Here is a 27,961-nt window from a genome sequence, read left to right on the forward strand (position 1 = left end):
AAGCATATTACGTCCTTAAAAAGCAGGACGGTCAATTCTGAATGGTACACGACCATTTGTTTGCCAGAAGTCATCGGAGAAATTTGAAAAAAGCAGAAAAACAGGCGAATCATTCTTCATCATGACCATGCGAGCTCTCACACATCTACTCAAACAAAGGCATTTCTGACGGAGCGAAAAATCGAACTGATGGGTCATCCACCGTACAGCCCTGATTTGGCACCCAATGACTTCCTCTTATTCCCGCACATCAAAAATAAATTACGTGGACAACGATTTTCGACCCCCGAAGAAGCGGTTGATGCATTCAAAACGCATGTTTTGGAGTTACCTCAATCGGACTGGAAAAAGTGCTTTGAAAATTGGTTCAAACGCATGCAAAAGTGTATTGATCATCATGGAGAATATTTTGAAAAACAATAAAACCAATTTCGATCCTACATATTTGTTTTTTCATTATTAGGCCAGAAATATAAATAGCAACCCTCGTATAAAGATTTCTCTTACACGGCGACCAAAAAAAGCCTCATTTCAACTCCCCGAATGACAACGCTAGAAAATCGACCAATGATTGCCGCTAAAAAATGTCGCATGCTAAATCTACTGAGGTGGCTCAACGTATAGCGCTTTTAAAAAAGGAAACTGAAATAACCAGAGACAGCATAAGCAAGGCAGAAGTAAGTAGTCTTTGCTGATAGATCTCTATTTTAGTATTTTCTCGGAAGCGCTTTTTTTCACGAATTTATACATTACGAATTTATTTGACGATTTTTGATTCATATTACGAATTTATTTGCTTTACTAGAATTTATTTGTTTATGCAGGTTTTTCCATTGCAATTCACTTATTTCATTTTTAATAAACTTAATTATAGCCAAAATTCTAACCTTTGTAAAGAGATATCAGTTTTAGAAAATTTATCTTAAGATTTTATACTATAGCACATTTCTAATAAGTTTAACGAATTACATGTCATTTATTTGAATTCAAATTTATTTTAATGATTTAGTTTTACTAAAAAGATGCAATTTTTTATTTTAATAAAAGTTGTTATATGGATTTGAATGATTGTTTTGAATTCTTAGAATTTCGTGCATTTGCAATGTACCGAAGTTAGTAGCGAGCGAAGCGAGCTTGGTTTGCGAAGCAAACCATATAAGATTGCGTAGCAATTTTCGGGGAATGGCGAGCGTCAGCGAGCAGGGGGCGCAGCCCGCTAGTTTTTTATTTATATTTGTTGTGAGTTTACAATTGTTACTCACGACTGTTGGATCAAGTTTAGCTAATCTAAAGAGAGCGCCCTCTACAATTATTTTGAAAATGGCACAAAACGTCAATATGGAGAAAACACTCAGTCTTGTGAAAATAAAAAATTTGTGGTCTAATTTTTTAATATTTAAAAACTTACTACAATGCTGCATTTCCTGAGCTTATAAAAATGAGCAGAAACAGAAAATTAGACTGCGAGTTTGATAAATTTCATCTAATTCGAAAGATGCCTCCAAATTGGCAATTTCTTAAAAAAGTTTAATAACTTTCAAAATATTTTAGTTATTTGTCTGTTCTAATGCTCGGATAGTTCTTCACGGCAAGATTATATATAGTTTAGAATCATCGCATTGTTTCAAGTGTAAGGCACTTAAACTACAGCTTTTTTTTACAGTATCGATAAACTTTTTTATTTTATTTTATAACCTTCGTTGAACAGCCGACTCAATTTTTTTGGGTTTACAACTACTAATGTTCAAATCCGTAGCCTTGTAATTTTGAACCCAATCCAAAAGACAAGCGGATCAAGAATTAGGAGAAATTTACCTTCGTGGAGGACTTTTTTAATGGAACTAACCCACAATTGCGTTACATGGAGAGAAAGACCACGAGAACCTCTCACGGTTAGCCTGATGGTAAGGGGACTCTAAGCCATGATCCGTCTACCATTGATGATATTTCATGTCAGCACTGTGGTTGGTGCAAGCTGGATGCGGAATTCGTATCGGCTGGGAATCGAACCCGGTTCGGCTCATTGGAAGGCGAACGCTCTATCCCCTGACCCATCACGGCTCTGTTATGATGTTTATTACATTCACTATTCTCTACAGTTATTTCTGTAGCATTTTTGTTTTTTTCCTTGTTTAAATATTAATTTATGACCCCCAGTGTGTATTATTTTGTTTTCATTTTTGATGAGGAATCTAAAAAAGCAAACTAAATGCAATATTTTCTTTACACCCTGCATAATGAAATGAAGCTAAAGTTACGTAATAATTTTCTTTAAGAAAATTCTAGCCAAATAAATTATTGATATTTTTTGCGCAGTATTTATTACAACATAAACAAGTTAATCAATAAGGAAGAGCATATTCTAAATTCTAGAAATGCTAATAAAAGAGGCTATGCAATTAAACATAAGTAATAAATATGTAATAGTTACTTATTAAAATAATCGTTGTGTAATAAAAAATTACTAATTCTTTTGTTTTAAGATTAAGTTATTTTTAGGACTTGAAACAACGATTTATAGCCACATCAGTGAGTATATAAAACACTAAAATAAAGCAGCACACATCATTTCTTCAGCTTCGACGTGATTTTTGGTAAGCATTTATATTCATTCAACTTTTATCCTGTAAGTACTTCATCCTGTATTTTGGTTGGAACATTCATTCAATGTCCATCCTGCGACAAAAGCCCTTTCTTCGACTTTTTCTGTGTTCGCTCAATATTATATCTGTTCTTGTCTCAGAATGCTATTTTGTATCTTTTATAACTCCATTACAGCTGGGGTTCTGAAATTTAGATACTGACTACGAGGAACAATTTTAGGTCTTGTTTCGAAAAATCGTTCAAAAATTTTAGTTATTCTGTTCGGGAAAAATGTTTTAAAATTGATTTTTTTACATAAGCTTAATGTTAACCATTGTTATATAATTGTAAACGATTCTGTTTAAGAATTTATCGCATGCCCTTTAATGTTTAATAATTTCTTACAATTTTATAATAAGTATTTCTTATAGTCATCACCGCGACTGACATGTGAATCGATGTTACGTCACCAAACTAGCATTCCTAAAGTTATTTGAAATCATGCTCTTCTTTTGTCTATAGTTAAGCTTTCAGAACGTGTTTCTGGGGAAAAAAATAAGGTTCAATTTTTTTTCAAAGATTTAACAAGCATAAGACCTAAAGAATGAAATAAAATAATTTAAAAAAGTTTAAAAACAACAACATTTTTATGGATCAGTGCAAAAATGTAATACATAAAGCATTGCGCGCAACTTTTAAAAATCGATTTTGTATAGTCTCGGTTAATTTTCCTGGCAATACGTTTATTTTAAATAAAGTTTTTCTTAAAATGTGCTGCAAGAATTTCTTTTGACTTTTTAAAGAGAGTCGGTTGTTGTAGTTAATTAAATCAAGGGGTGTGATCGTTCTTGTTTTTCAGTGGATCGATCTATCGCCAAGAATTTGATTTCTGCCACACCCATACCGTCCCGCCCGTTTTTAGAACGGAGTCTTTCATACATCCATTCATTCATCCACAGATCGTAGTTTTGACCTGAACCAGAGAACGATTAATCTCTAGTACAGTAACCCCAGACGTTTAATTTGTTATGGAAGCATGGAGGACTATGTGACCTGACAGATTTGACGGGCACCAGTCTCCATTGACTACACAGGGAGTCTTTTGCCGGCTAAATTAGATCTCCCGTTCTCATGAACGAGAGTCCAGTGCCCTTCCAACCAGGCTATCTCACCCATGAAAAGCTGGTGGTTTTCGAATAACAGCAATAACACCAAATAAATGACTTTTCAGCTGTTTCCATTAAACATTTTATAAGAAATTCTTGCAACAACTTTTTAGATAAATTTTATTAGAAATGAACATAATACCTGGAGAAATAGCCGTCATTATGTAAGCTGGATCTTTTTAAGTTGCATACAATAGTTCATTTGTGGATGGCACAACTGCAAAACAAATACAATTGTAACACTTAGAAAAGTTGTTATTATTTAAACCTTATTAAATAATTTTATTAAAAATGATGTAGCAGTTCAAATTTGTAAAGAATTGTATCTATATATTCCTTGAAAACTGTTTTTAAAATTTAAAGGTAGTATTTATGTTGATTCTGAAAGTTTTAATTTTGTATATTTTTTTAGTAAATTTAATTTTTTTAAAATTCTTTTTAGCTAATTAATTTCAAATATGGCAAGAAAGAGATTACAATTAAAATTTTCAATGCAAAAAAATAAAGATGTCTGTGCATTAAAAATACCCTACATTTATTTTGTCTGAGAATATGCGCATTCCGTAATTTATAGAGCTTTTAGTAAAATAAATAGATACAAGGAATATTTCGTCTTTTTATTACAGCAATAAAAGTACTAGTCTATTACTTTAATGGGATATAAAATTTTATGGACTTTATCTGCAAATTTTCTGAGTAACTTTGCTATAAATTATTTTCAAATAATTAGTAGTTGTGGTTCTTTTACTTTTGTGTCATTACAGCTTATCAATAAATCAATTTTAAGAGAAAATTTTTTATACATTTCTGTGGAGTTGTTCTTCTAATTATTATTATTATTAAGCTTTCGTCCTGATGTCACAGTACAATAATTTTTCTAGATTTTTTACTTCGTGTATGAAAGCTGGTACTATTTTAAAACGAAGCTTTAAAAATATGTAGCATATACTGATTGTGAAACTAAGTCATTCAAATTATGTAAAATACATTTAACATAAAAATTTATTCATAAAAATTTCTTACACAAAAATTTCTCACTTTTTGTATTTGAAAAAAAACAATAGTTTTAAATTCATTTAAAAGAGGTGGAATAGCTACAAACAAAGGCTATATTTCAGGGTATAAATAAAAGATTTTCTAAAACGTAGGTTACATAATAGTGGCTATTTCAAAAAATTTTTAATTTTCCTTAAAGTTGTATAAACTACGATTTTGAGAGTTTTAACGAATCAACATTGACCGAATATTAGAATATTATCCAAGAATCGCTAATATTACTCTATGATAAACTAATTGTTGTTGTGTTGTTGACGTATGCCTGTTTAGGCAGAGGGGGTGAGATTGTTCTTGTTTTTCAGTGGCGCCATCTATGGCCAAGAATTCGACTTCCACCACACCATACGTCTCACCCGTTAATAGGGCGGATCCATTCATCCACAGATCGCAATTTTGACCTGAATCAGAGAACGATCGTTCTCCAATCCAGTACCCCCAGAGGTATTGTTTTGTTATGGGAACATAGAAGACTTTTGCGACTCGACAGATTTAACGTGCATCAGTCACTTTACTACACGGGGAGTCTTCGGCCGGCGGGGTTCGAACCTACAAACTCTCGAACATGGGCCAAGCGCCCTACCGACCAGGATATCTCGGTCTGATAAACTAATTAACTCTCTTTAAAAGGTATTATAGGCTGATTTCCATTGTTTTGGTCCAAAAGTTTTAGTAAAGCTCTTCACTTTTTTGAGCAAAACATCATATACTCTACACTGAATATATAATCATTATTTATAAACCATTTTTAAATAAAACGTAGCTCTTAATTGCATTAAATTGCATAAACTGAAGAAAGTTATAGTGTATACACAAATATGGATGGTAGACTAAGAATAGCCAATAATAGGCTTTCTAAAACCCTGAAGAAATTTAGAAAACTTCCAGCGTATCCCTCCGCTTACGTTATGCTTACTAGGCGATGCGTAAACAGGCTTAATATAAATTTTTTCTTTCGTTTTTTTTTTTTTTTTTCTTTTAGAACAGTTCGGTAAAAAATTCTCTTGTCTACAGGGCTGTATATATCATGTGTCTAACCTATGAATTAGTTACTTTTAAATCTTAGTTGTTAGCAGATGAAAAGAAATTTCCATGAGTTTGGGATAACATTCGTGTTAGTGCTTTCTGTTACTTTTTTATACGATTTCCTGCATCTTACGTTTGTTTTAAAGTGTAGTTGCTAGTTGTAACGTCTAAAAATTTTAATTTAATTTTCCTCAAAGGTATTTTTATGATGTATTAACAATATTAAAAGGATTAAGCGTTCGTTTTTGTTTTAGAAAAATAAAACATGAACATCTTCGCTCTCTTGGCATTGTTCTGTTCCTTTATTGATATGGTTATTGGAGCCCAAACTGCATGTGAGTTGCAAAGACAACAAGAACAGGCAAAGAGTAAGAAAGGCTTCAACTTATCAAAAATTAGAAACATGAATCAATGTAAAAAAAAATTACATTTAAATGTTCATAAGTATTAGTTTTTAAATTAAGGTGATTGATTGAAAAAATTTAAAAAATGTTCCCATGGTGATTTCAGAATTTGAATCAATCAAAGGAGTACTCAAATGTATAGAGCTCTGCAGAAATAAGAAACAAAATTGAACTCATTTAAAAAATTATTACGAAAATAACGAAGCAAGAAAAAAAAAGTATTCGGAAGTTTACGCTTATCATACCCAATTAATTTCCATACAAAACATATACAATTTAATGACGTATTAAATTAGTGGTGAGTAATTAGTGGAGAATAATTACAAATGTCTTCTCTCTTTCAATTTAACCATTTAAATACCATATTTTGTTATTGCTACTCTCTCCTACCAAATACTACTATGTGTCATTGTTATTCTTTTCTATAAAATATTATTATTTGTCACAGTTAACCATTACTACCGAATACTATTATTTGTTTTGTCCATCTGTTCAACCAAATACTATTATTTGTCAATTTTCGTCTCTTTAACCAAAAATTTGTATTTAAAATCGTTCACCTTTTCTACCAAATATTGTTATTTATTCTATTCTATCGAATATTCTATTCTATCGAATGCTATTATTTGCCCCCGTCTTTCTCTACTTCCAAATACTATGATTTGTCCTCGTTAGTATCGTATATCAATACTATTATTTGTCAACATTCGTCTCTTGAACCAAATATTATATTTTGTCTTTTATTTCTTCAAAAAAGAAATCTATTATTAGACATCTCTAACCTCTTTTACCGAATCCTATTGTTTATTATTTGTCATCGTCATTCTCTTCTATAAAATATTATTACTTGTCATGATTAGACTCTTCTAAAATAATACGATTAGCTGTTCTCGTTAATCTCAACCAAAAACTATTATTTGTCATGGTCATTCTCTTCTATAAAATATTATTACTTGTCAGCTGTTCCCGTTAATCTCAACCAAAAACTATTATTTGTCATGGCCATTCTCTTCTATAAAATATTATTACTTGTCATGGTTAGACTCTTCTAAAAAAATACGATTAGCTGTTCCCGTTAATCTCAACCAAAAACTATTATTTGTCATCGTCATTCTCTTCTATAAAATATTATTAATTGTCATGGTTAGACTCTTCTGAAATAATACGATTAGCTGTTCCCGTTAATCTCAACCAAAGACTATTATTTGTCATCGTCATTCTCTTCTATAAAATATCATTACTTGTCATTGTTAGACTCTTCTAAAAGAATACGATTAGCTGTCCCCGTTAATCTCAACCAAAAACTATTATTTGTCATCGTCATTCTCTTCTATAAAATATTATTACTTGTCATGGTTCGACTCTTCTAAAATAATACGATTAGCTGTTCTCGTTAATCTCAACCAAAAACTATTATTTGTCATCGTCATTCTCTTCTATAAAATATTATTACTTGTCACGGTTAGACTCTTCTAAAATAATACGATTAGCCGTTCCCGTTGATCTCAACCAAAAACTATTATTTGGCATCTACAATCTCTTCAACCAAATTATTTACTATTATTTGCGCTCAATCTCTTCAACCAAAATCTTTTATTTGACGTCGTCGATCTGTTTTACCAAATACTATTATTTGTCATCGTTCGTTTCTCCTATTAAATACTAGTATTCTTCATGGTTCGTCTTTTCAAGCAAATACTATTATTTATCATCGTTAGTATCTTGAAATACTATAATTTGTTATCGTTTTCTGTTATACGTTAATTTCTTCCTACTTCCAAATAAAACAAAATTTATAATCGATATTGATTTAAAAATAAAATTTCGCAATGAACTTATATTTCAAAAATGAGTTACTTCCTTACTAGGATTGCGATAGAAATAATTGCCTAAATATTCTTCGAAAAGAGTATAAAACAAAAGCCTTATTTTTCAGATCTTAAAGGTAACTTCATTCCACTTTGTTATCCAGATGGTAGCTACATCGAAAATCAGTGCCATCAACTGATCCACGCATCAACTGAAATCTGCTGGTGTGTTGATGAAAATGGAAAACAAATGACCAAAACTTTTGTCGGAAGAAGTCCAATCTGTTTGAAATTTTTAAAATAAACAGTTACATTGCAGTAACAATCGCAATAAATTTTGTAGACTCTCAATTATGTGTTGATATTGCGATAATTTTCAAGATTACTTAAATTCAAAACATAGGTTACAAAATGAAGTGATATATAGTAGATTACATTTTTTTGTACTCACAACAATCCATAACAAATTTTGAAAGTATATTTCTTGAAATATATATTTTTTTCTTCAAACTTATGTTTAACTTTTTTTTTCCAAAGAGATTTTCAACCGTTATAAAAGAACAACATAAAACGAGAAACAGTCCAAAGTAACATTGCAATTTTCATAAGTTCTACATTTTAGTTCAGTATAAAATCTATAAATGACGTTTAAATTTTTTTATTTTATGATGCAATAATGATCTACCATCCAAATGTAACAATTATTTCAAAATTAAAATTGCAGAAGTATGATGTTTAAACATATAATTAATGATGTGTTATGCACATTTAATTGATTTTTGAAATAAATCTTTTTTTAACTACTCAAAATTAAAAAAAAACAATACTCAGCATATTTCGCATTGAAAGAAAGCAAACTATTTCGCCAAATATAATGATAAAATCTAAACAGTTAGAAATTACAAAAAAAATAAACATATTTCAGCAATAAGGGTAATAAATTTTCCAGCACGATTACCCAACTGATAACTTCTTTTTAAATCATTGCTTTCATTCAAATTTTTTATAAATTAATATTCTTAATAATATTCTAGATTAGATGTTAATAATACTTTTCATAATATCTAATAATATATAAAATTATTGATAACATTCTTATGAACTTTTATTCTAATTAATAAGATGCAAAAATATTCACAGAAATTTATAAATTGTTTTAAAATTCAGTGATATATTAACAGATAAGAAGTGTTACATGGTAGATTTTAGTAACTAAATAATTAGTGAGTAGTCAGAAATTAGTTAGTAGTTAAAAATCAATTTCCTGTAGCAGGCAGATTTTAATATCTTTTATCATACTAGCCATTTTTTCTACAGACGTAATGAGTCGGTGACCAATATCATTTTCATTTAATAGTCACTTAATTTTTCCTTTGCTTGGATGAAATTATATTTCTTAAAAAAAAATTCCTACTAGAAGAAATATTCTACGGCTTTAAAAAGTTAATTCAACCATAAAAATAACATAATTATTTGAAAAATTTTGTTAAACATACTGAATTTGAAGAACTGTTTCTAAAAAAAAATATTTCGGGGAGCACAAAATGGACTTAAGGCTGTTTTTTGAAAGCTCCGTCGCAATTGAAATGATGCTTTTTATGCGAATAATGTGTCGTGCATGTCTGTTTGTAATCGATTGGAATAAGGTGGAATTTTGTAATCGATTTTAAACTAACTTCCCGACTAGCTACAGATTTCAAATTTGGCACAGAATTGGATGACAATGCATGAAAATGAAGAGAAAGAAGACATACAAAGTAAAATAAAATTAAAGAAAAATTAATATTTTCGCAATTGTCATTTGTTGTCGATTCGATTATTTCAAACTAGTGTCACATGCCAGTTGAAAAGCTTGGTGTACAATTAGTGAAAAAAGTGAGATTTTGGAAGTGAAAACAAAAAAAAATAAAAATAAAAAATTATTATTTTTAAAAACAGCGTTTTTGTAGCGGAGAATAATAATTTAAAAATTAAAATTTGAAAAACGAGAAAAGAGGGGCGCTTGAAATACATAACATTACATATACACATACGTATACAAATCTTCTTACTCATACACATGCACAGCCTCATACACATCCACATACACATGCATATACACAAACATATTCCACATACACATACATATTCAGATACAATTACAATTACAGATATACATACACATATTCTCATGAGCACACATACACACTAATATTACATTACTGTTATGTATTTCATGCGCTCCACGTTTTTCGATTTTCAAATTTTTATTTTTTAATTATTATTCTCCACTACAAAAATGTGGTTTTTAAAAATATTATCTCTATATATATATTTCTCTTACACGGCGACAAAAAAAGGCCTCATTACAACTCCCCGAATGACAACGCTAGAAAATCGACCAATGATTGCCGCTAAAAATGTCACATGCCAAATATAACTGAGGTGGCTCAACATATAGCGCTTTTAAAAAAGGAAACTGAAATAACCAGAGAGAGCATAAGCTAGGCAGAAGTGAGTAGTCTTTGTCGATAGATCTCTATTTTAGTATTTTGTCGAAAGCGCTTTTTTTCACGAATTTATACATTACGAATTTATTTGATGATTTTTGATTTATATTACGAATTCATTTGTTTATGCAGGTTTTTCCATTGCAATTCACTTATTTCAATTTTTAATAGACTTATAGCCAAAATTCTAACCTTTTTAAAGAGATATCAGTTTTAGAAAATTTATCTTAAGATTTTATACTATAGCACATTTCTAATAGGTTTAACGAATTACATGTCATTTATTTGAATTCAAATTTATTTTAATGATTTAGTATTTACTAAAAAGATGTAATTTTCTTCTTTTTTTTCATAAAAAAGAAAGTTGTTATATGGATTTGAATGATTGTTTCGAATTCTTAGAATTTTGTGCATTTGCAATGTACCTAAGTCAGTAGCGAGCGAAGCGAGCTTGGTTTGCGAAGCAAACCATATAAGATTGCGTAGCAATTTTCGGAGGTTGGCGAGCGTTAGCGAGCAGGGGCCGCAGCCCACTAGTTTTTTATTTATATTTGTTGTGAGTTTACAATTGTTACTCACGACTGTAGGATCAAGTTTAGCTAATCTAAAGAGAGCGCCCTCTACAATTATTTTCAAAATGGTCAAGACGTCAAGATGGAGAAAACACTCAGTCTTGTGAAAATAAAAAAAAACATTTGTGGTTTAATTTTTTAATATTTAAAAACTGACTACAATGCTGCATTTCCTGAGCTTATAAAAATGAGCAAAAACAGAAAATTAGGCTGCGAGTTTGATAAATTTCATCTAATTCGAAAAATGACTCCAAATTGGCAATTTCTTAAAAAAGTTTAATAACTTTTAAAATATTTTAGTTATTGTCTGTTCTAATGCTCCGATAGTTCTTCACGGCAAGATTATATATAATTTAGAATCATTGCATTGTTTCAAGTGTAAGGCACTTAAACTACAGCTTTTTTTTTACAGTATCGATAAACTTCATTATTTTATTTTATAACCGTCGTTGAATAGCCGACTCAATTTTTTTGGGTTTACGACTACTAATGTTCAACTCCGTAGCCTTGTAATTTTGAACCCAATCCAAAAGACAAGGGAACTCCTGGATCAAGTATAGGGAGAAATTTGCCTTCTTGGAGGACATTTTAATGGAACTAACCCACATTTGCGTTATATGGAGAGGAAGACCAAGAGAACCTCCCACGGTTAGCCTGGTAAGGGGAATCTCACCCATGATCCGTCTACCTCTGATGATATTTCACGTCAGCACTGTGGTCGGTGCAAGCCGGATGCGGAATTCCTATCGACTGGGATTCGAACCCGGTTCGCCTCATTGGAAGGCAAACGCTCTATCCCCTGAGCCATCGAGGTTCTGTTATGATGTTTATTACATTCACTATTCTCTACAGTGATCTCTGTAGCATTTTTGTTTTTTTCCTTGCTTAAATATTAATTTATGACCCCCCGTGTGTATTATTTTGTTTTCATTTTTGATGAGGAATCTAAAAATGCAAACTAAATGCAATATTTTCTTTACACCCTGCATAAGGAAATGAACCTAAGGCTACGTAATAATTTTCTGTAAGAAAATTCTAGCCAAATAAATTATTGATATTTTTCTCAGTATTTATTACAACATGAACAAGTTAATCAATAAGGAAGAGCATATTCTAAATTCTAGGAATGCTAATAAAAGAGGCTATGTAATAAAACATAAGAAATAAATATGTAATAGTTACTTATTAAAATAATCATTGTGTAATAAAATATTACTAATTCTTTTGTTTTAAGATTAAGTTATTTTTAGGACTTAAAAAAAACAACGATTTATAGCCGTATCAGTGGGTATATAAGACACTAAAAGAAAGCAGCACACATCGTTTCTTTAGCTTCGACGTGATTTTTGGTAAGCATTTACATTCATTCAACTTTTATCCTGTCAGTACTTCATCCTGTATTTTGGTTGGAACATTCATTCAATTTCCATCCTGTGTCAAAGGCCCTTTTTTCTATTTTTTTTTTTTTTTTGTGTTTACTCAATATTATGTCTGTTCTTGTCTCGTAATTCCATTTTGTATCTTTTATAACTCCATTACTGCTCGGGTTCTGACATTTAGACATTGACTACAAGGATCATATATAAATTTCATTTCGGAAAATCGTTTAAAATTTTTAGTTATTCTGTTCGGGAAAAATGTTTCAAATATGGTTTTTTTGCATAAGTTTAACGTTAGCTATTGTTATATAATTGTAAACGATTTTGCTTAAGATTTTATCGCATGCTCTTTAATGTTTAATATTTTTTTACAAGTTCAGTCATCAACACGATTGTCATTCTATGTCACCAAACTAGCATTTCTGAAGTTATTTGAAATCACGCGTTTATTTTATCGACAGTTATGCTTTTAGAACGTGTTTTTGGGAATAAAAATAAGGTGTAAGTTTTTTCACACTTAGTGATCAGAAGACAAAAGGAATGAAATAAAAAATAAAAACGAAGATTATATTACAGGAAATAAATAAAGGATTTTATATAACATAAATAACATAATGGTGGTCATTTTAAAAAAAATTCAATTTTCCTTAAAGTTATATAAACTACAACTTTGAGAGTTTTAAAGAATCTACATTGACCAGATATTAGAATATTATCCAAGAATCTCTAATATAAACTAGTTACTCTCTAGATAAACTAATCAACTCTCTTTGAAAGGTATTATAGGCTGATTTCCATTGCTTCGGTTTTAAAGTTTAAGTAAAGCGCTTCACTTTTTTGACCAAAGCTTCATGTAATCCACAATCATTATATAATCAATAATTATAAACCATTTTTAAATAAAACGTATCTCTGAGTTGCATAAACAGATAAAAGTTATAGAATATATACAAATATGGATGGTAGACTAAATATAGCCAATAACAAGCTCTCTAAAAACCTTTAGAAATTTAGAAAGCCTCCAGTGTATCCTTCCGCTTATGTTTTGCTTACTAGGCGATGCGTGAACAGGCTTAAAATAAATTTTTTTTCTTCTTTAGAACAGTTCGGTAAAAACTTCTCTTGTCTACAGGGCTATATGTATCATGTGTCAAGCTTATGAATTAGTTAGTTCTATTCTTAATTGTTAGAAGGTGAAAAGAAATTTCCTAGATTTTAAAATAATATTCGTGTTAGTGCTTTATGTTACTTTTTTATACGATTTCCTGCATTTTACGTTTGTTTTAAAGTGTAGTTGCTAGTTGTTCGTCTAAAATTTTGAATTTATTTTTCCTCAAAGGTATTTTTATGATGTATTAACAATATTAAAAGGATTAAGCGTTCGTTTTTGTTTTAGAAAAATAAAACATGAACATCTTCGCTCTCTTGGCATTGTTCTGCTCTTTAATTGCTATGGTAATTGGAGCCCAAACTGCATGTCAGTTGCAAAGACAACAAGAACAGGCAAAGAGTAAGAATGGCTTTTACTTATAAAAAATTAAAGGCATGAATTGATGTAAAAAATTTAATTTAATGGCTTACACGTATCAGTTTTTAAATTAAGGTGATAGAGGGAAAACATTAATAAATTGAATAAATTTATAAATTGTTCCCAGGGTGATTTCAGAATTTGAATCTAAAAAAGGAGTAAAAAATACTCAAGTGTACAGAGCTCTGCAGAAATAAGAAACAAAATTGAACATATTTAAAAAATGAAAACGAAAATAACGAAACAGAAGCAAGTAAAAAATAACATATAAATAGTCTTCGGAAATTTACGTTTAGCATACACAATTAATTTATATACAAAACATAGACAATTTAAGGACGTATTAATTTAGATAAACTGTTTTTAGTGGTGAGTAATTATTGGAGGAAAATTACAAGTGTTTTCTCTCTTTCAATTTAACCATTCAAATACCATTTTTTGTTACTGCGACCCTCTCCTGCCAAATACTACTAGTCATTGCTATTCTTTTCTATCAAATATAATTATTCGTCACAGTTAGGCATTTATACAGAATACTATTATTTGTCTTGGCCGTCTCTTCAACCAAATACTATTATTTGTCATTTTTCGTCGATTTAACCAAAAACTAGTATCTGTCATCGTCCATCTCTTCTACCAAATATTATTATTTATCATGTTAATCTCTTCTGTGGAATGCTATTATTTGACCTCGTCCTTCTCTACTACTAAATACTATTATTTGTACTCGTTAATCTCTTATATCAAATACTATTGTTTGTCATCATTCGTCTCTTAAATAAAATACTATAATTTGTTATTGTTCATCTTTCAAAAAAAATCTATTATTGGACAATCTCTTTTACCAAATACTATTATTTATTATCGTTTCTCTCTTCTACCAAATAATATTATTTGTCCTCGTTAGTCTCTTCAACCATATACTATTATTTGTAATCCATTCCTCTCTTCAACCAAAAACTACTATTTGTCATCGTCGTTCTCTTCTATAAAATATTATTATATGTCATGGTTAGACTCTTCTAATAAATTACTATTAGCAGTTCCCGTTAATCTCAACCAAAAACTTCTTTGTCATCTACAATCTATTCAACCAAATGCTATTATTTGCCCTCAGTCTCTTCAACCAAAAACTATTATTTGACATATTTAATCTCTTTTGCCAAATACTATTATTTGTCATCATTTTTTTCTCCCATTAAATACTATTATTTGTCATGATTTGTCTTTTCAACCAAATACTATTATGTATCATTGTTAGCGTCTTAAAATACTATAATTAGGTATCGCTTGCTGTTATACGTTAATTTCTTCTCTTTATCTTGTTTTGAAACTAAAAAAATACTTAACAAACCACAACTCAGTGAATGTCCCTAACTGTAGGATGAAATGCAGCATATTGTTGATTTTACTTACAGTTATTCCAACACAACGCTGAATATTTTACTTAAAATCGATAATATGCGCTGCAACAGACAGAACTCCTAATGAATTATTTTTCACATCTTTCTTGTAGTTCATAGAATACTTCTAAATAAATCAAAATTTATAATCAATATTGATTTAAACGATAAAACTTTGCAATGAACCTATATTTCAAATTAGTTACTGTCTAATTGGGTTAGAAATAATTGCCTAAATATTCTTTGGAAAGAGCATAAAAGAAAGCCTTATATTTTCAGACCTTAGAGGCAACTTCATTCCGAAATGTAATTCAGATGGTAGCTACAGCCAAGTACAGTGCCACGCATCAACTGGATTCTGCTGGTGCGCTGACAAAGATGGAAACCAAATCACCAAATCTGCCCGAGGAAAACCAAACTGTTAGAAATCGTTAAAATAAACAGTTACATTACAGTAACAATTATAATAAATTTTGTAGACTCTCAATTATGTGTTGATATTACCACAATTTTAAAGATTACTTTAATTCAAGACATAGGGTAGTTAGGTAGGTACTTTATTTACGTCGCACTAGAGTTGCACAATGGGCTATTAACGACGGTCTGGGAAACATCCCTGAGGATGATTCGAAGACATGCCATCGTAATTTTGATCCTCTGCATAGGGGATGGCACCCCTGCTTTGGTACCCTGACAACCTGCGCGTGAAGTCGAACACTTTGCGAGTCGAACAGTTTAAAGAGGATCGATACCGCACACCCCCGATTCCTACGTAGACTGACCAAAGTGGTCATACACCTGCATACTGACTGCAACCAGTGATACTTGAATTCGGTGTTCTGCTGGAAACCGTGTCCTTACGATCAGTCCACTGCGGAACTCAAAAGAGAGGAAAATTCTAAATAAATTTGAGAATAAAAATTTATAAGAAATTAATGTGAATCTAGTTGGACTCATATTAATTAAAAAAAAAAAGAATTGCCGATAAAGATCAACATTTAAATATACTTTGAGCTATTTATCTCAAATATAGTTTTCTCCAAATTGTTTTATGACTGAAAAATATTTTTTCCTGTTAAAAATTCCCTTATAAAAAGATATGATAAATAGTAGATTTTGTTTTGTACTCACAACAATCCATAACAAATTTGAAGGGATATTTTTGGAAATATATTGTTTCTTCTTCAAACTTTTGTTTAACATAATTTTTCAATGATATTTTCAAACTTCATAAAAGAAGTACATAAACCGTGGAACAATCCAAAACAACAGTGCAATTTTCATAAGTTCTACATTTTAATTCATCATAAAATATATAAATGACGCTTAACTTTTTTTTTTTGATTTATATGATGCAATAATAATCTACCGTCCAAATTAAACAATTTTTTCAAAATTCAAATTGCAGAAATATGATGCTTAAGCATATAGTTATTGATGTGTTATGCATATTTAACTGATTTTTGAAATAAATATTTTGCTAATTACTGAAAATAAAATAAAAACAACTAGGAGGCTTCGCCCCCTGCTCGCTGGCGCTCGCCAACCCCCGGAACTGCTTTCGCAGTTCATTTCGGATTGCTTCGCAATCCGATGCTCGCTTTGCTCGCTCATTGGATACGTTCTTAACGTCTAGCTTTTGTATACTTTTTTGAACACTGAAGTTCCGAAAACTTTTCACTGTAGAAAATTCTAAACCTGTGCATTTCAATATTAATTTGAAATTGCAAACAGTTCACATATTTTTCTTAATCACACTATTCTAAATTTCAGTTGTTGAGAAAAGTAACTGTTGTAAGTTTTGTTTTAAAGTCTTTCCCACCAGAGGGCTAAAACCATGTGTTGTAAAACAATATGAAATAGTACTGAACGCCGGATGTAAAGCATCGGCTTCGATGAAGATAATTTTGTGAGAATTTTTTTGATAATTCGGTGAGAATTCACCCGATTAGACATATGATGCTCACTACGTGCTCTTGCGCGCCGAAGCCTATCAATTAAAACGTATTAGCGTTTTATATAACATGGATTAGCCATATGATGCTCACTACGTGCTCTTGCGCGCCGAATCCAATCAATTAAAAATGAAAACTGTTGCCAGCGCGAGAAAAGAAATATCATCGGTTTTATTGATACATACGTACGTATTAGCGTTTTATATAATATAGATACTCAGCTTATTTCGCATTAAAAGAAATGAAACTAATTCCCCAAATATATCGATAAAAACTAAACAATTAGAAATTACAAAAAAACAAACACATTTTAGTAATAAATATAATAAATTTTTCAGCACAATTACCTAACTGGTAGCTTTTTTCCAAATCATTACTTTTATTCAAACTTTCATAAATTAATATTATTCAAAATATTCAAAATTAGAAGTTAATAATACTTTTCATAATATCTAATATATAAAAATTATTAATAACATTCTCATGAACTTTTATTCTAATTTATACGATGCAAAAATACTCACAGAAATTTATCAATTGTTTTAAAATTCAGTGATATATTAACAGATAAGTAGTGCTGCGCAGTAGATTTTAGTTACTAAATAATTATATAGTAGTAAAAAATTATTTAGTAGTTAAAAATCAATTTTCAGTCAGTAGCCAGTAGCCGGCAGATTCTAATATCTTATATCGTAGTAGTCATTTTTTCCTCAGACATAATGAGTCGGTGACCAATATCATTTTCATTTAATCGCCACTTTTTGCAAGAGTTTTATTTATTTATTTATTTTTATTTTGCTTGGGTAAAAATTATACTTTTAAAAAAAGTTCATATTAGAAACTATATATGGCTATAAAAAGTTAATTCAACTATAAAAATAACATAATTATGAGAAAAAGTTTGTTAAACATACTGAATTTAAAGAACTGTTTTTAAAAAAGAGGAAAAGAAATTTTATTTGGTGAAGCAAATTGCATTTCAGGCTTCGAAGTTTCCGTCCCGAAATTATGCTTTCATTTAATATATTGTATGTTGTACAGTTAGCGTACAAATAAAATAATCTTTTAGCGATGATTTAAAACAGTTGGTTAAAATTCTTAATGTTAATATAGCAAACCAAACCAACTCACACATTAAGCAAAGGAAAACCAAACTGTTAGAAGTAATAGCGGCTGTGGTTTCGCCGGAGAAGAGACCAGCGCTGACCACTTAATAGGTGAAGGGTCATAGTAGACCTAAGGTACCAGGGAGGCGTCAGGAGGACTGTTAGAAGTAATAAGAATTGGCTATTTTGTTTCAGAGATCGATATAATATATTTTACTTAATAATTAATAGTGCTTTCTTTTTATATTGTATAACTCAAAATTGTTCTAGTTTAACTGATACAAAAATATTCATTGAAATATAGTTTTGAAACTGAAATCGCAAGAGTTGGGCGAATTGACCTATAATTACGTACTTAAATGCTTTATATAGCTTGAAAAAATAAATAAAATAAACTTGAGGCAATTACTGAAAAAATTAGAGAACAATACAAAATTTTATTGTTTCTCCTATAAATAATAAAACAACAACAGTTTAATTGCATTTTCCTATGATTATCAAATGAACGCCAAGACATCAAACAACTCCTCGTAATTAGATCATTATGATGTCTTTTTCTTAAAACCGTAATTACTATAACAGCAAGTGAACCAACAAGGAACAGCGCTTTCTAAGTTTATTAATGAAATAAAGATTTAAGTATCATTTTAAGCTCAATCATTTTATCAGTTCATTTGCTATATAAACTGATGCATTGAGTAAAGCATTAAAAAAAAAACTTCTCACTGCTTGGAGGATTTCTGTGAGTGAAATTTCGAATTCAATTTTTTTATTATTTAAACTTACTATTTAAAGTATACTTTAACTAAATAATTTAATTATATTTATGACTTTTATAATTGCTTGTTAAGTGCGATACATTGGTTGCTTTTATTTTCATTTAAAGATGTTTTTCAAAAGTAATGAATAATGGTTAAGTAACCGTAAAATAATAATAATAACAGTAAACCAACCGTGAGAGGATAATAATGGTAGACAAACCGTAAAATAATAAGACATTGTAAACCAATCCTAAATTATCCAAACTGAAAACAAAGGAATTTGATCTGATTTACTAAAGATTTAACTGTTTTTGTTTTCGTTTTTTAATAATAATATAGCTTTTAGACTGAGAAAATCTTATTCAATGCTAAACCTCGATGTATGAAGCTACTTACATTAAAAATTTGTCGCAACTTCTACAGGATCATAAATTCAATCATGATTGTGCTCAATATGAACCACAGTAAAATATAATCAAGCTTAAGCTGTAAATTTAGCTGAAAACTAGCTTCTTTAGACATCATGTAAGCCAATCCCCAATGGTTTGGTGCGGTCCTTGTGTATAAAGAAAAGAACAACATTTAGGAGCATAGCAGCTGAAGTTCTTGAAACGGGTTTGAACCCTCCTCTCGAAAAGTTCTCCTTTTATTTATTGCTCATTTGTTCAGCAATTTTACACTATTGATAAACAGTTGTTACCGTACTTATCGTAATGATGTGCCTAGGTATCTATTCCACATCTATTATACATTAGGTATCTATTAAGAAATTGCAACGGCAGCAGCTGCTTTGAGAGTTCAACTTAACATTATTTTGCTTTGCTGTGAAAAAACTATGTAACTTAGAAACTTGAAATTACAAAGGTGGGAAAAAAGCAGTACAGAGAGTACTGCGAAATAAAAAAAAATTGTTATTTATATAATAATATATAATTATTATTTATATAATAGTTAATGAAATTAATTAACTGTGAAACTTGTAGGAAAACAGAATAACATGTTCGACCGATCTGTAATTTGTTGAAGTATACAACTTCGGACTTAAAATTCGTCAAGCTAAACGAGCCCTTTAATTTAAACTTTTACTTAAAAAAATTCAAAATGTTCGAAAGTTATTGCCAATTTATGTGATTTTTCGTAAATTTTTTCAGCTTTAATTTCCTTATATATAAACTAGTTTTCCATTGTTAAAGAAGACATATAATCGCACACCCGAGCAGATGATAAACAAAACTGGAAGTTTGAGAGAGATTACATGGTGCTGGATATAAATCTAAACATTTATAGTGTATAAAGTTTTGAAAAAACCTTAATTAGGAGCGATAAAAACCGTTTTCGATTGGAATTGCTATTCAACTGATGTGAACGAGCAAAATAACTTATTTATTTCTACGTTTTCTGTCACACAATGTCAATTCTTTAGGTTAAGCTTTTTTCATATGAAGTTCATATGATTATTCCAGGTAATCGCCTATTTCGTAACCGCTAACATATTGACAAATGAAATAGCAATATTTGTATAATTTGAAAACAAAATATTTTTCTTTTTTTAAAAAAAGATTGACGCTTAAAGAGAAAAAAATAATGAAGAATTCTAAGTAATTACGATATTTGTCGAGACGAGAAATCAGGGGCTGAGCCACCTAGTATGATGAAAAAAACAACCTAATTCTATTAATAGCATCAAAATATTCAATAATTAAAAATCCCTTGGGTAGTTTAACCATTCGTATGGTAACTACTAGATATGGTATCATAATGCTGCGTATAATAACATACATAACTAACACATGAATATACCAAAAAAAGGATAGATTCGACTTCAAAACTGTAAAAGAAAAATATATTAGAGAGTCACTCACGTCAGCTGCTCTCTGCGCTCACCAAGCCCTGAAAAGGCTAATGTAGTTTCTCATTTATCGCTCGTTCATTGATAATAAACTATTTTAATCTACATTGAGAAAAAATGGTAAACACTACCAGAATATGGCAAAATTTACCATGTTTCTGGCTATATGGAAACAATGAAAAGTTGTTTAGTAATGTTCTTTAGTACATTTGGTAAAATTCACAATATAGCATGGTTTTATAATGTGTGATAAAATTTGGTAAATGTGGTAAAATATGACAATTTTATCACAATACCTTGCAACATTGCATAAAAACCATTTATACTGCAAGATTTCTTTTTCAATTTTTTTTTTTTTTTTACTAATTGCGTGGTAATATGAACCGTAATTTTGAAAACCAGAATTTTCCCGTCAACTGGTACTATTTTAACAGAAAAATTACCAAATGAATGGCTTAAAGACAGGATATTATGGTTTCATTAACTGAAATTAAGGTTTATTTAAAGAGAAATGTCATTGTGTCACAGTACAATAATTTTACTAAAATTTTTTTTTCGTGTATGAAAGCTGGTACTCTTTTAAAATGAAGTTTTAAAAATATGCAGCTGTGAAACTTCGTCAAATATATTTCATTCAATTTATATAAAATACATTCAATCTAAGTACTATTTTGAAAGTACCTCTGAAACAATTAATTCATAAAATTTTCTTACCCAAAAATTTCTCACGTTTGGTGTTTGGAGAAACAATAGTTTTAAATTCATTTAAAAGAGTTGGAATAAGTAAAAACAAAGGTTATATGTTTCAGCGTATAAATAAAAGATTATATATAACATAAATTACATAATAGTGGTTAGTTTGAAATGTTTTTAATTTTCCTTAAAGTTACCCAAACTAATTACATAAACTTCAAATTTTGAGAGTTTCAAAGAATCAACATTGACCGAATATTAGAATATTATCCCCGAAAGATTCTCTAATCTCACCCTAGATAGACTAATTAACTCTCTTTAAAAGGTATTATAGGCTGATTTCCATTGTTTCTATTCTTAAGTTTTAGTAAAGATCTTCACTTTTTTTGAGCAAAACATCATATAATCTACAATCATTATATAATCATTAATTATAAGCCATTTTTAAATAAAACGCAGCTCTTAATTTATGCTTAAATTGCATAAACCGTTAAAAGTTATAGTATATACACAAATATGGAGGATTGACTAAATATAAACAATAACAATCTTCCTAAAAACCTGAAGAAATTTAAAAAATTTCCATCTCCAGTATCCCTCCGCTTTTGTTTACTAGGCGATGCGTGAACAGGCTTAATATTCTAGAAAGTTTTCTTATTCTAATTTTTGCTCAAATTTATTCGGCATTTTGCCGTTTATTAGAGTTTTACGTAACTAATAAATTCTAAAAGGTCATGAACCTAAAACAAATTTTAAAAAATTAATATCGCAACATAAATATATTATTCCTTATTTGGCTATATTTGTGTAATTTACCGCAGTTTGTTATTTTCGGGTACCACAATAGCATGTTTGCGGAGTCTTCCGAATTCATTTGTTATTTGTTTCGCTGAAAGTTAATTTGAATGAAAGTGTTATACATTAAACACTACAAATATTATAATATTGGATGGTGCGCTTTTTCAAGTTTAGGCATAAACATTAACAGGGTTGCCACAGCATAAAAGGAACAAAAATAGTTGCTTTTAGTAGCCTCAAGAAGGAAAATAGTTGCCTAAAACTACGAAAATAGTTGCCTGAACAGGGTCAAAAATTTATCAAAAATAGTAGCCAACTAGCTAAAATTATAGCTTATTTGTCATGTACTATGATTAGGACTGGGTGAAGTCAGAAATTTTAAATCGTGATACATCGCGATATAGCGATGTATCGCAATTTAGCATATGTTCAAAAATTACCTATGGCAAACGTTTAAATCAATCAAAAATAAATAAAAAGACATAGATCTATTACAAAAGAAAATACTAATTCTAAACATATTCCACTATGACATCAATATCATTGCTTAATATTTTCAATTAAAATAATAAAGAAGTCAAAGTAAAAGCAAACCCAAGTTTTATTTCATTATTCTTAAATTAAAAAGGATTTAAGACTTACTGCTTTAAAAATAATAATACTGTAACAAAATATTTTACGTAAATAAATTAAAAATTAAAAGAAAAAAACGAAAGTAGAAAACAAACCAAAGAAATATTCACTTTAGAAAAACAAAAATATTTTTTTAAAATTATTTGTTGAAAAAAAAATCATGCTTTTGAAACATCATTAGACCCTCTTTATTTAATTATTTAAAATAATAAAAAGTAGTATTGAGTAATGGTCAAATTCTGTACTTAATAAATGTAAAAATATTTTTTCGTTATTATTTTCTTTTTTGAAAATAAAATCGACTAAAGATTTATTTGTTTAAAAATGATACTGACTATATAAAAAATTATAAAACAAACAAGTATTGAAAGAATTTTAACAAAATTTAAAAAAAAAATACTTTAAGAACTAATGTTAAATTATTAAAAAGCGTCAAAACATTACTAAACTCTTTATTTAATTTTTAAAAAAATTATTTGTTTTAACCGCACTACGCACATGGTAGGCGGCAATAAGTACGTGTTAGTGAGGGGACTGACTAAGGCCGAAAATAGTAGCAAATAGTCGCATTTTAGTAGTCTGTGGCAACCCTGCGTTAATCGGAAGTAGTAACCGGGAAGTTTTACGACGAATTTTAACCCTTAGTGCCGTTATCTTAGCTCAATTTGCTTTTTTATTTAAACAGTTCGGTAAAAACTTCTCTTGTCTACAGGGTTTTCATGTATCCGGCTTATAAGTTAGTTAGTTTCAAATCTTAGTTGTTAGCAGATGAAAAGAAATTTCCAAGAGTTTGGGATAACAATCGTGTTATTGTTTTATGTTAATTTTTTATACGATTCCATGCGTTTTACGGTTTCAAAGTGTAGTTAAATGTTGTTCATCTGAAACTTTGAATTTATTTTTCCTCTAACGTAATTTTATGACGCATTAACAATACTGAAAAAATTTAACCTTCTTTTTGTTCCAGAAAAATAAAACATGAAGATCTTCGCTCTCTTGGCACTGTTCTGCTCTGTAATTGCTATGGTTATTGGAGCCCAAACTGCATGCCAGTTGCAAAGACAACAAGCACAGGCAAAGAGTAAGAATGGCTTTAACTTATAAAATATTAAAAGCATGAATTGATGTAAAAAACAAAATTTAAAAGTTTACACGTATCAGTTTTTAAATTAAGGCGCTTGTTTGAAAAAAATTATAAATTGTTCTTTTGGTGATTTCAGAATTTGAATCTATCAAAGGAGTACTCAAATGTATAGAGCTCTGCTGATATAAGAAACAAAATTGAACACATTTAAAAAATTAAAACGATAATAAAGAAGCAGAAGTAAAAAAAAAAGTATTCGGAAATTTACGCTTGTCATACACAACTAATTTCGATACAAAACATGCACAATTTAATGACGTATTAAACTTAGATAAACTGTTTTTAGTGGTGAGTAATTAGTGGAGAATAATTACAAATGTCTTCTCTCTTTCAATTTAACCATTCAAATACCATTTTTTATTATTGCTACTCTCTCCTACCAAATACTACTATTTGTCATTGTTATTTTTTTCTATCAAATATTATTTTTTTTCACAGTTTGACATTTCTATCGAATACTCATATTTGTCCTCTCCGTCTCTTCTACCAAAAACTATTATTTGTCATCATTCGTCTCCAGAACCAAATACTATCATTTGTCATCATTCGTCTCTTGAACCAAATATTATCAATTGTCATTGTTCATCTTTCAAAAAAAAATCTATTATTGGACATCACCAATTTCTTTTACCAAATTACTATTATTTAGTATTTGTCACTGTTTCTCTCTTCTACCAAATAATATTATCTGTGTTCATTAGTCTCCTCAACCATATACTATAATTTTTGTAATCCATTCCTCTCTTCAACCAAAAGCTATAATTTGTCATCGTCATTCTCTTCTATCATGTATTATTATTTATTGCCATGGTTAGATTCTTCTAACAAATTATTAGCTGTTCCCGTTAATCTCAACCAAAAACTATTATTTGTCGTCTACAATCTCTTCAACCAAATACTATTATTTGCCCTCAGTCTCTTCAACCAAAATCTATTATTTGACATCGTCAATCTCTTTTACCAAATACTGTTACTTACTATTTGTCATCGTTTCTGTCTTCTACCAAATAATATTATCTGTCTTCGTTAGTCTCTTCAAACATATACTATTTTTTGTGTAATCCGTTCTGCTCTTCAGCGAAATACTATTATTTGCCCTCAGTCTCTTCAACCAAAATCTATTATTTGACATCGTCAATCTCTTTTACCAAATACTGTTACTTACTATTTGTCATCGTTTCTGTCTTCTACCAAATAATATTATCTGTCTTCGTTAGTCTCTTCAAACATATACTATTTTTTGTGTAATCCGTTCTGCTCTTCAGCGAAATACTATTATTTGCCCTCAGTCTCTTCAACCAAAATCTATTATTTGACATCGTCAATCTCTTTTACCAAATACTGTTACTTACTATTTGTCATCGTTTCTGTCTTCTACCAAATAATATTATCTGTCTTCGTTAGTCTCTTCAAACATATACTATTTTTTGTGTAATCCGTTCTGCTCTTCAGCGAAATACTATTATTTGCCCTCAGTCTCTTCAACCAAAATCTATTATTTGACATCGTCAATCTCTTTTACCAAATACTGTTACTTACTATTTGTCATCGTTTCTGTCTTCTACCAAATAATATTATCTGTCTTCGTTAGTCTCTTCAAACATATACTATTTTTTGTGTAATCCGTTCTGCTCTTCAGCGAAATACTATTATTTGCCCTCAGTCTCTTCAACCAAAATCTATTATTTGACATCGTCAATCTCTTTTACCAAATACTGTTACTTACTATTTGTCATCGTTTCTGTCTTCTACCAAATAATATTATCTGTCTTCGTTAGTCTCTTCAAACATATACTATTTTTTGTGTAATCCGTTCTGCTCTTCAGCGAAATACTATTATTTGCCCTCAGTCTCTTCAACCAAAATCTATTATTTGACATCGTCAATCTCTTTTACCAAATACTGTTACTTACTATTTGTCATCGTTTCTGTCTTCTACCAAATAATATTATCTGTCTTCGTTAGTCTCTTCAAACATATACTATTTTTTGTGTAATCCGTTCTGCTCTTCAGCGAAATACTATTATTTGCCCTCAGTCTCTTCAACCAAAATCTATTATTTGACATCGTCAATCTCTTTTACCAAATACTGTTACTTACTATTTGTCATCGTTTCTGTCTTCTACCAAATAATATTATCTGTCTTCGTTAGTCTCTTCAAACATATACTATTTTTTGTGTAATCCGTTCTGCTCTTCAGCCAAATACTATTATTTGACATCTTTAATCTATTTTACAAAATACTATTATTTGTCATCGTTCGTTTTTCCTATCAGTTATTATTATTTGTCATGATTCGTCTTTTCAATCAAATTCTATTATTTATCATCATTAGTGTCTTCAAATACTTTAATTTGTTATCATTTGCTGTTACACGCTAATTTCACCTTTTTGTCTTATTTTAAAACTAAAAAAATGCATAACAAACCACAACTGAGTGAATGGTTCCTTAGTGTAGGATGAAATGTAGCATATTTCTGATTTTACTTACATTTATTTCAAAGCAAAGCTGAATATTTTACGTAAAATTAATAACATATGCTGTTACAGGCAGAACTCCTAATGAATTATTTTCCCTTCTCTCTTGCAGGTCATACAATACAAAATTTATAATCGATATTGATTTTTTTTTTAAATTTTGCTCTGAACTTATATTTCAAATGAGTTACTGTCTTCCTATAATTGCGTTAGAAATAATTGCCTAAATATTCTTTGAAAAGAGTATAAAATAAAGCCTTATTTTTTCAGATCTGAAAGGCAGCTTCGTTCCAAAATGTGATTCAGATGGTAGCTACAGCCAAGTACAGTGCCGCGGATCAACTGGATTCTGCTGGTGTGCTGATAAAGATGGAAAACAAATCACCAAATCTGTCCGAGGAAAACCAAAGTGTTAGAAATTGATAAAATAAACATTTACATTGCAGTAACAATTACAATAAATTTTGTAAGACTCTCAATTATGTGTTGATATTACGATAATTTTAAAGATAACTTAAGTTTAAAAAATAGGTTTAGGTAAGTACTTTATTTACGTCGCAATAGAGTTGCACAATGGGCTATTGACGACGGTCTGGGAAACATCCCTGAGGAAGATTCGAAGACATGCCATCGTAATTTTGATCCTCTGCATAGGGGATGGCACCCCTGCTTTGGCAGCCTGACAACCTGCGCGCGAAGTCTAACACTTTGCTGAGGAACAGTTTAACGAGGATCGATACCGCACACCCTCGGTTCCTACGTAGGCTGATCAAAGCGGTCATACACCCGCATACTGACAGTAACCATTGATGCTTGACTTCGGTGTTCTGCTGGAAACCGTGTCCGTACGATCAGTTCACTGCGGAATTCAAAAGATAGAGAAATTCTAAATAAATTTCAATGTAAAAATTTATAATAAATTAATTTGAATCTAGTTCGACTTATTTACTTAAAAAAATTAAGAATTGCTGATAAAGATCAACATTTAAATATATTTTTAGCTAGTTATCTTAAATATCTTTTTCTTCAAACTCTTTCATGACTGAAAAATATTTTTTCCTGTTAAAAACTCCATTCAAATTGCAGAAGTATGATGATTAAACATATAGTTTATGATGTGTTATGCATGTTTA

The 27,961-nt window shown here is 29.8% G+C and overlaps 1 protein-coding gene and 1 long non-coding RNA gene across 7 annotated transcripts in view; both read left to right on the plus strand.

The window, feature by feature from the left end:
• The window catches only part of LOC139424806 (uncharacterized), a 26,175-nt gene extending 17,784 nt beyond the window's left edge, over window positions 1-8,391 (plus strand). The window contains exons 2-4 of one of the 3 annotated variants that reach the window (XR_001584897.4): window positions 2,500-2,594; window positions 6,083-6,196; window positions 8,169-8,391. This is a non-coding gene — a long non-coding RNA (uncharacterized lncRNA). Of the gene's footprint in view, window positions 1-2,477; window positions 2,627-6,082; window positions 6,197-8,168 lie in introns of those variants that run through there. The other 2 variants (XR_006225785.2, XR_011637939.1) reach the window with 2 other exon arrangements.
• A 3,939-nt stretch (window positions 8,392-12,330) lies between these two features.
• Window positions 12,331-27,307, plus strand: LOC107450238 (U20-hexatoxin-Hi1a-like). Of its 4 annotated transcripts, none has more exons than XM_021147665.3 (3): window positions 12,331-12,450; window positions 24,174-24,287; window positions 27,099-27,307. In XM_021147665.3, exons 2-3 carry the CDS (start codon window positions 24,185-24,187, stop codon window positions 27,242-27,244), a joined length of 249 nt encoding a protein of 82 aa, XP_021003324.1. In that variant the 5' UTR covers window positions 12,331-12,450; window positions 24,174-24,184; the 3' UTR covers window positions 27,245-27,307. The 4 variants fall into 4 exon arrangements, with proteins under 4 accessions (XP_021003324.1, XP_071042630.1, XP_071042628.1 ...); XM_071186529.1 differs by lacking the exon at window positions 12,331-12,450 and adding an exon at window positions 17,359-17,551; XM_071186527.1 differs by lacking the exon at window positions 12,331-12,450 and adding an exon at window positions 19,091-19,214.
• The last annotated feature ends 654 nt before the right edge of the window (window positions 27,308-27,961 follow it).

The sequence above is a fragment of the Parasteatoda tepidariorum genome, chromosome 10 (assembly GCF_043381705.1).
Source record: "Parasteatoda tepidariorum isolate YZ-2023 chromosome 10, CAS_Ptep_4.0, whole genome shotgun sequence".
NCBI lineage: Eukaryota > Metazoa > Arthropoda > Arachnida > Araneae > Theridiidae > Parasteatoda > Parasteatoda tepidariorum.

Excerpts from the sequence above, each read along its gene's own strand:
- LOC107450238 (XM_021147665.3), top strand. The coding sequence starts at position 24,185 with ATGAAGATCTTCGCTCTCTTGGCACTGTTCTGCTCTGTAATTGCTATG. Across the intron at positions 24,288-27,098 it reads ACAACAAGCACAGGCAAAGA|ATCTGAAAGGCAGCTTCGTT; the intron begins GTAAGAATGGCT and ends TTATTTTTTCAG.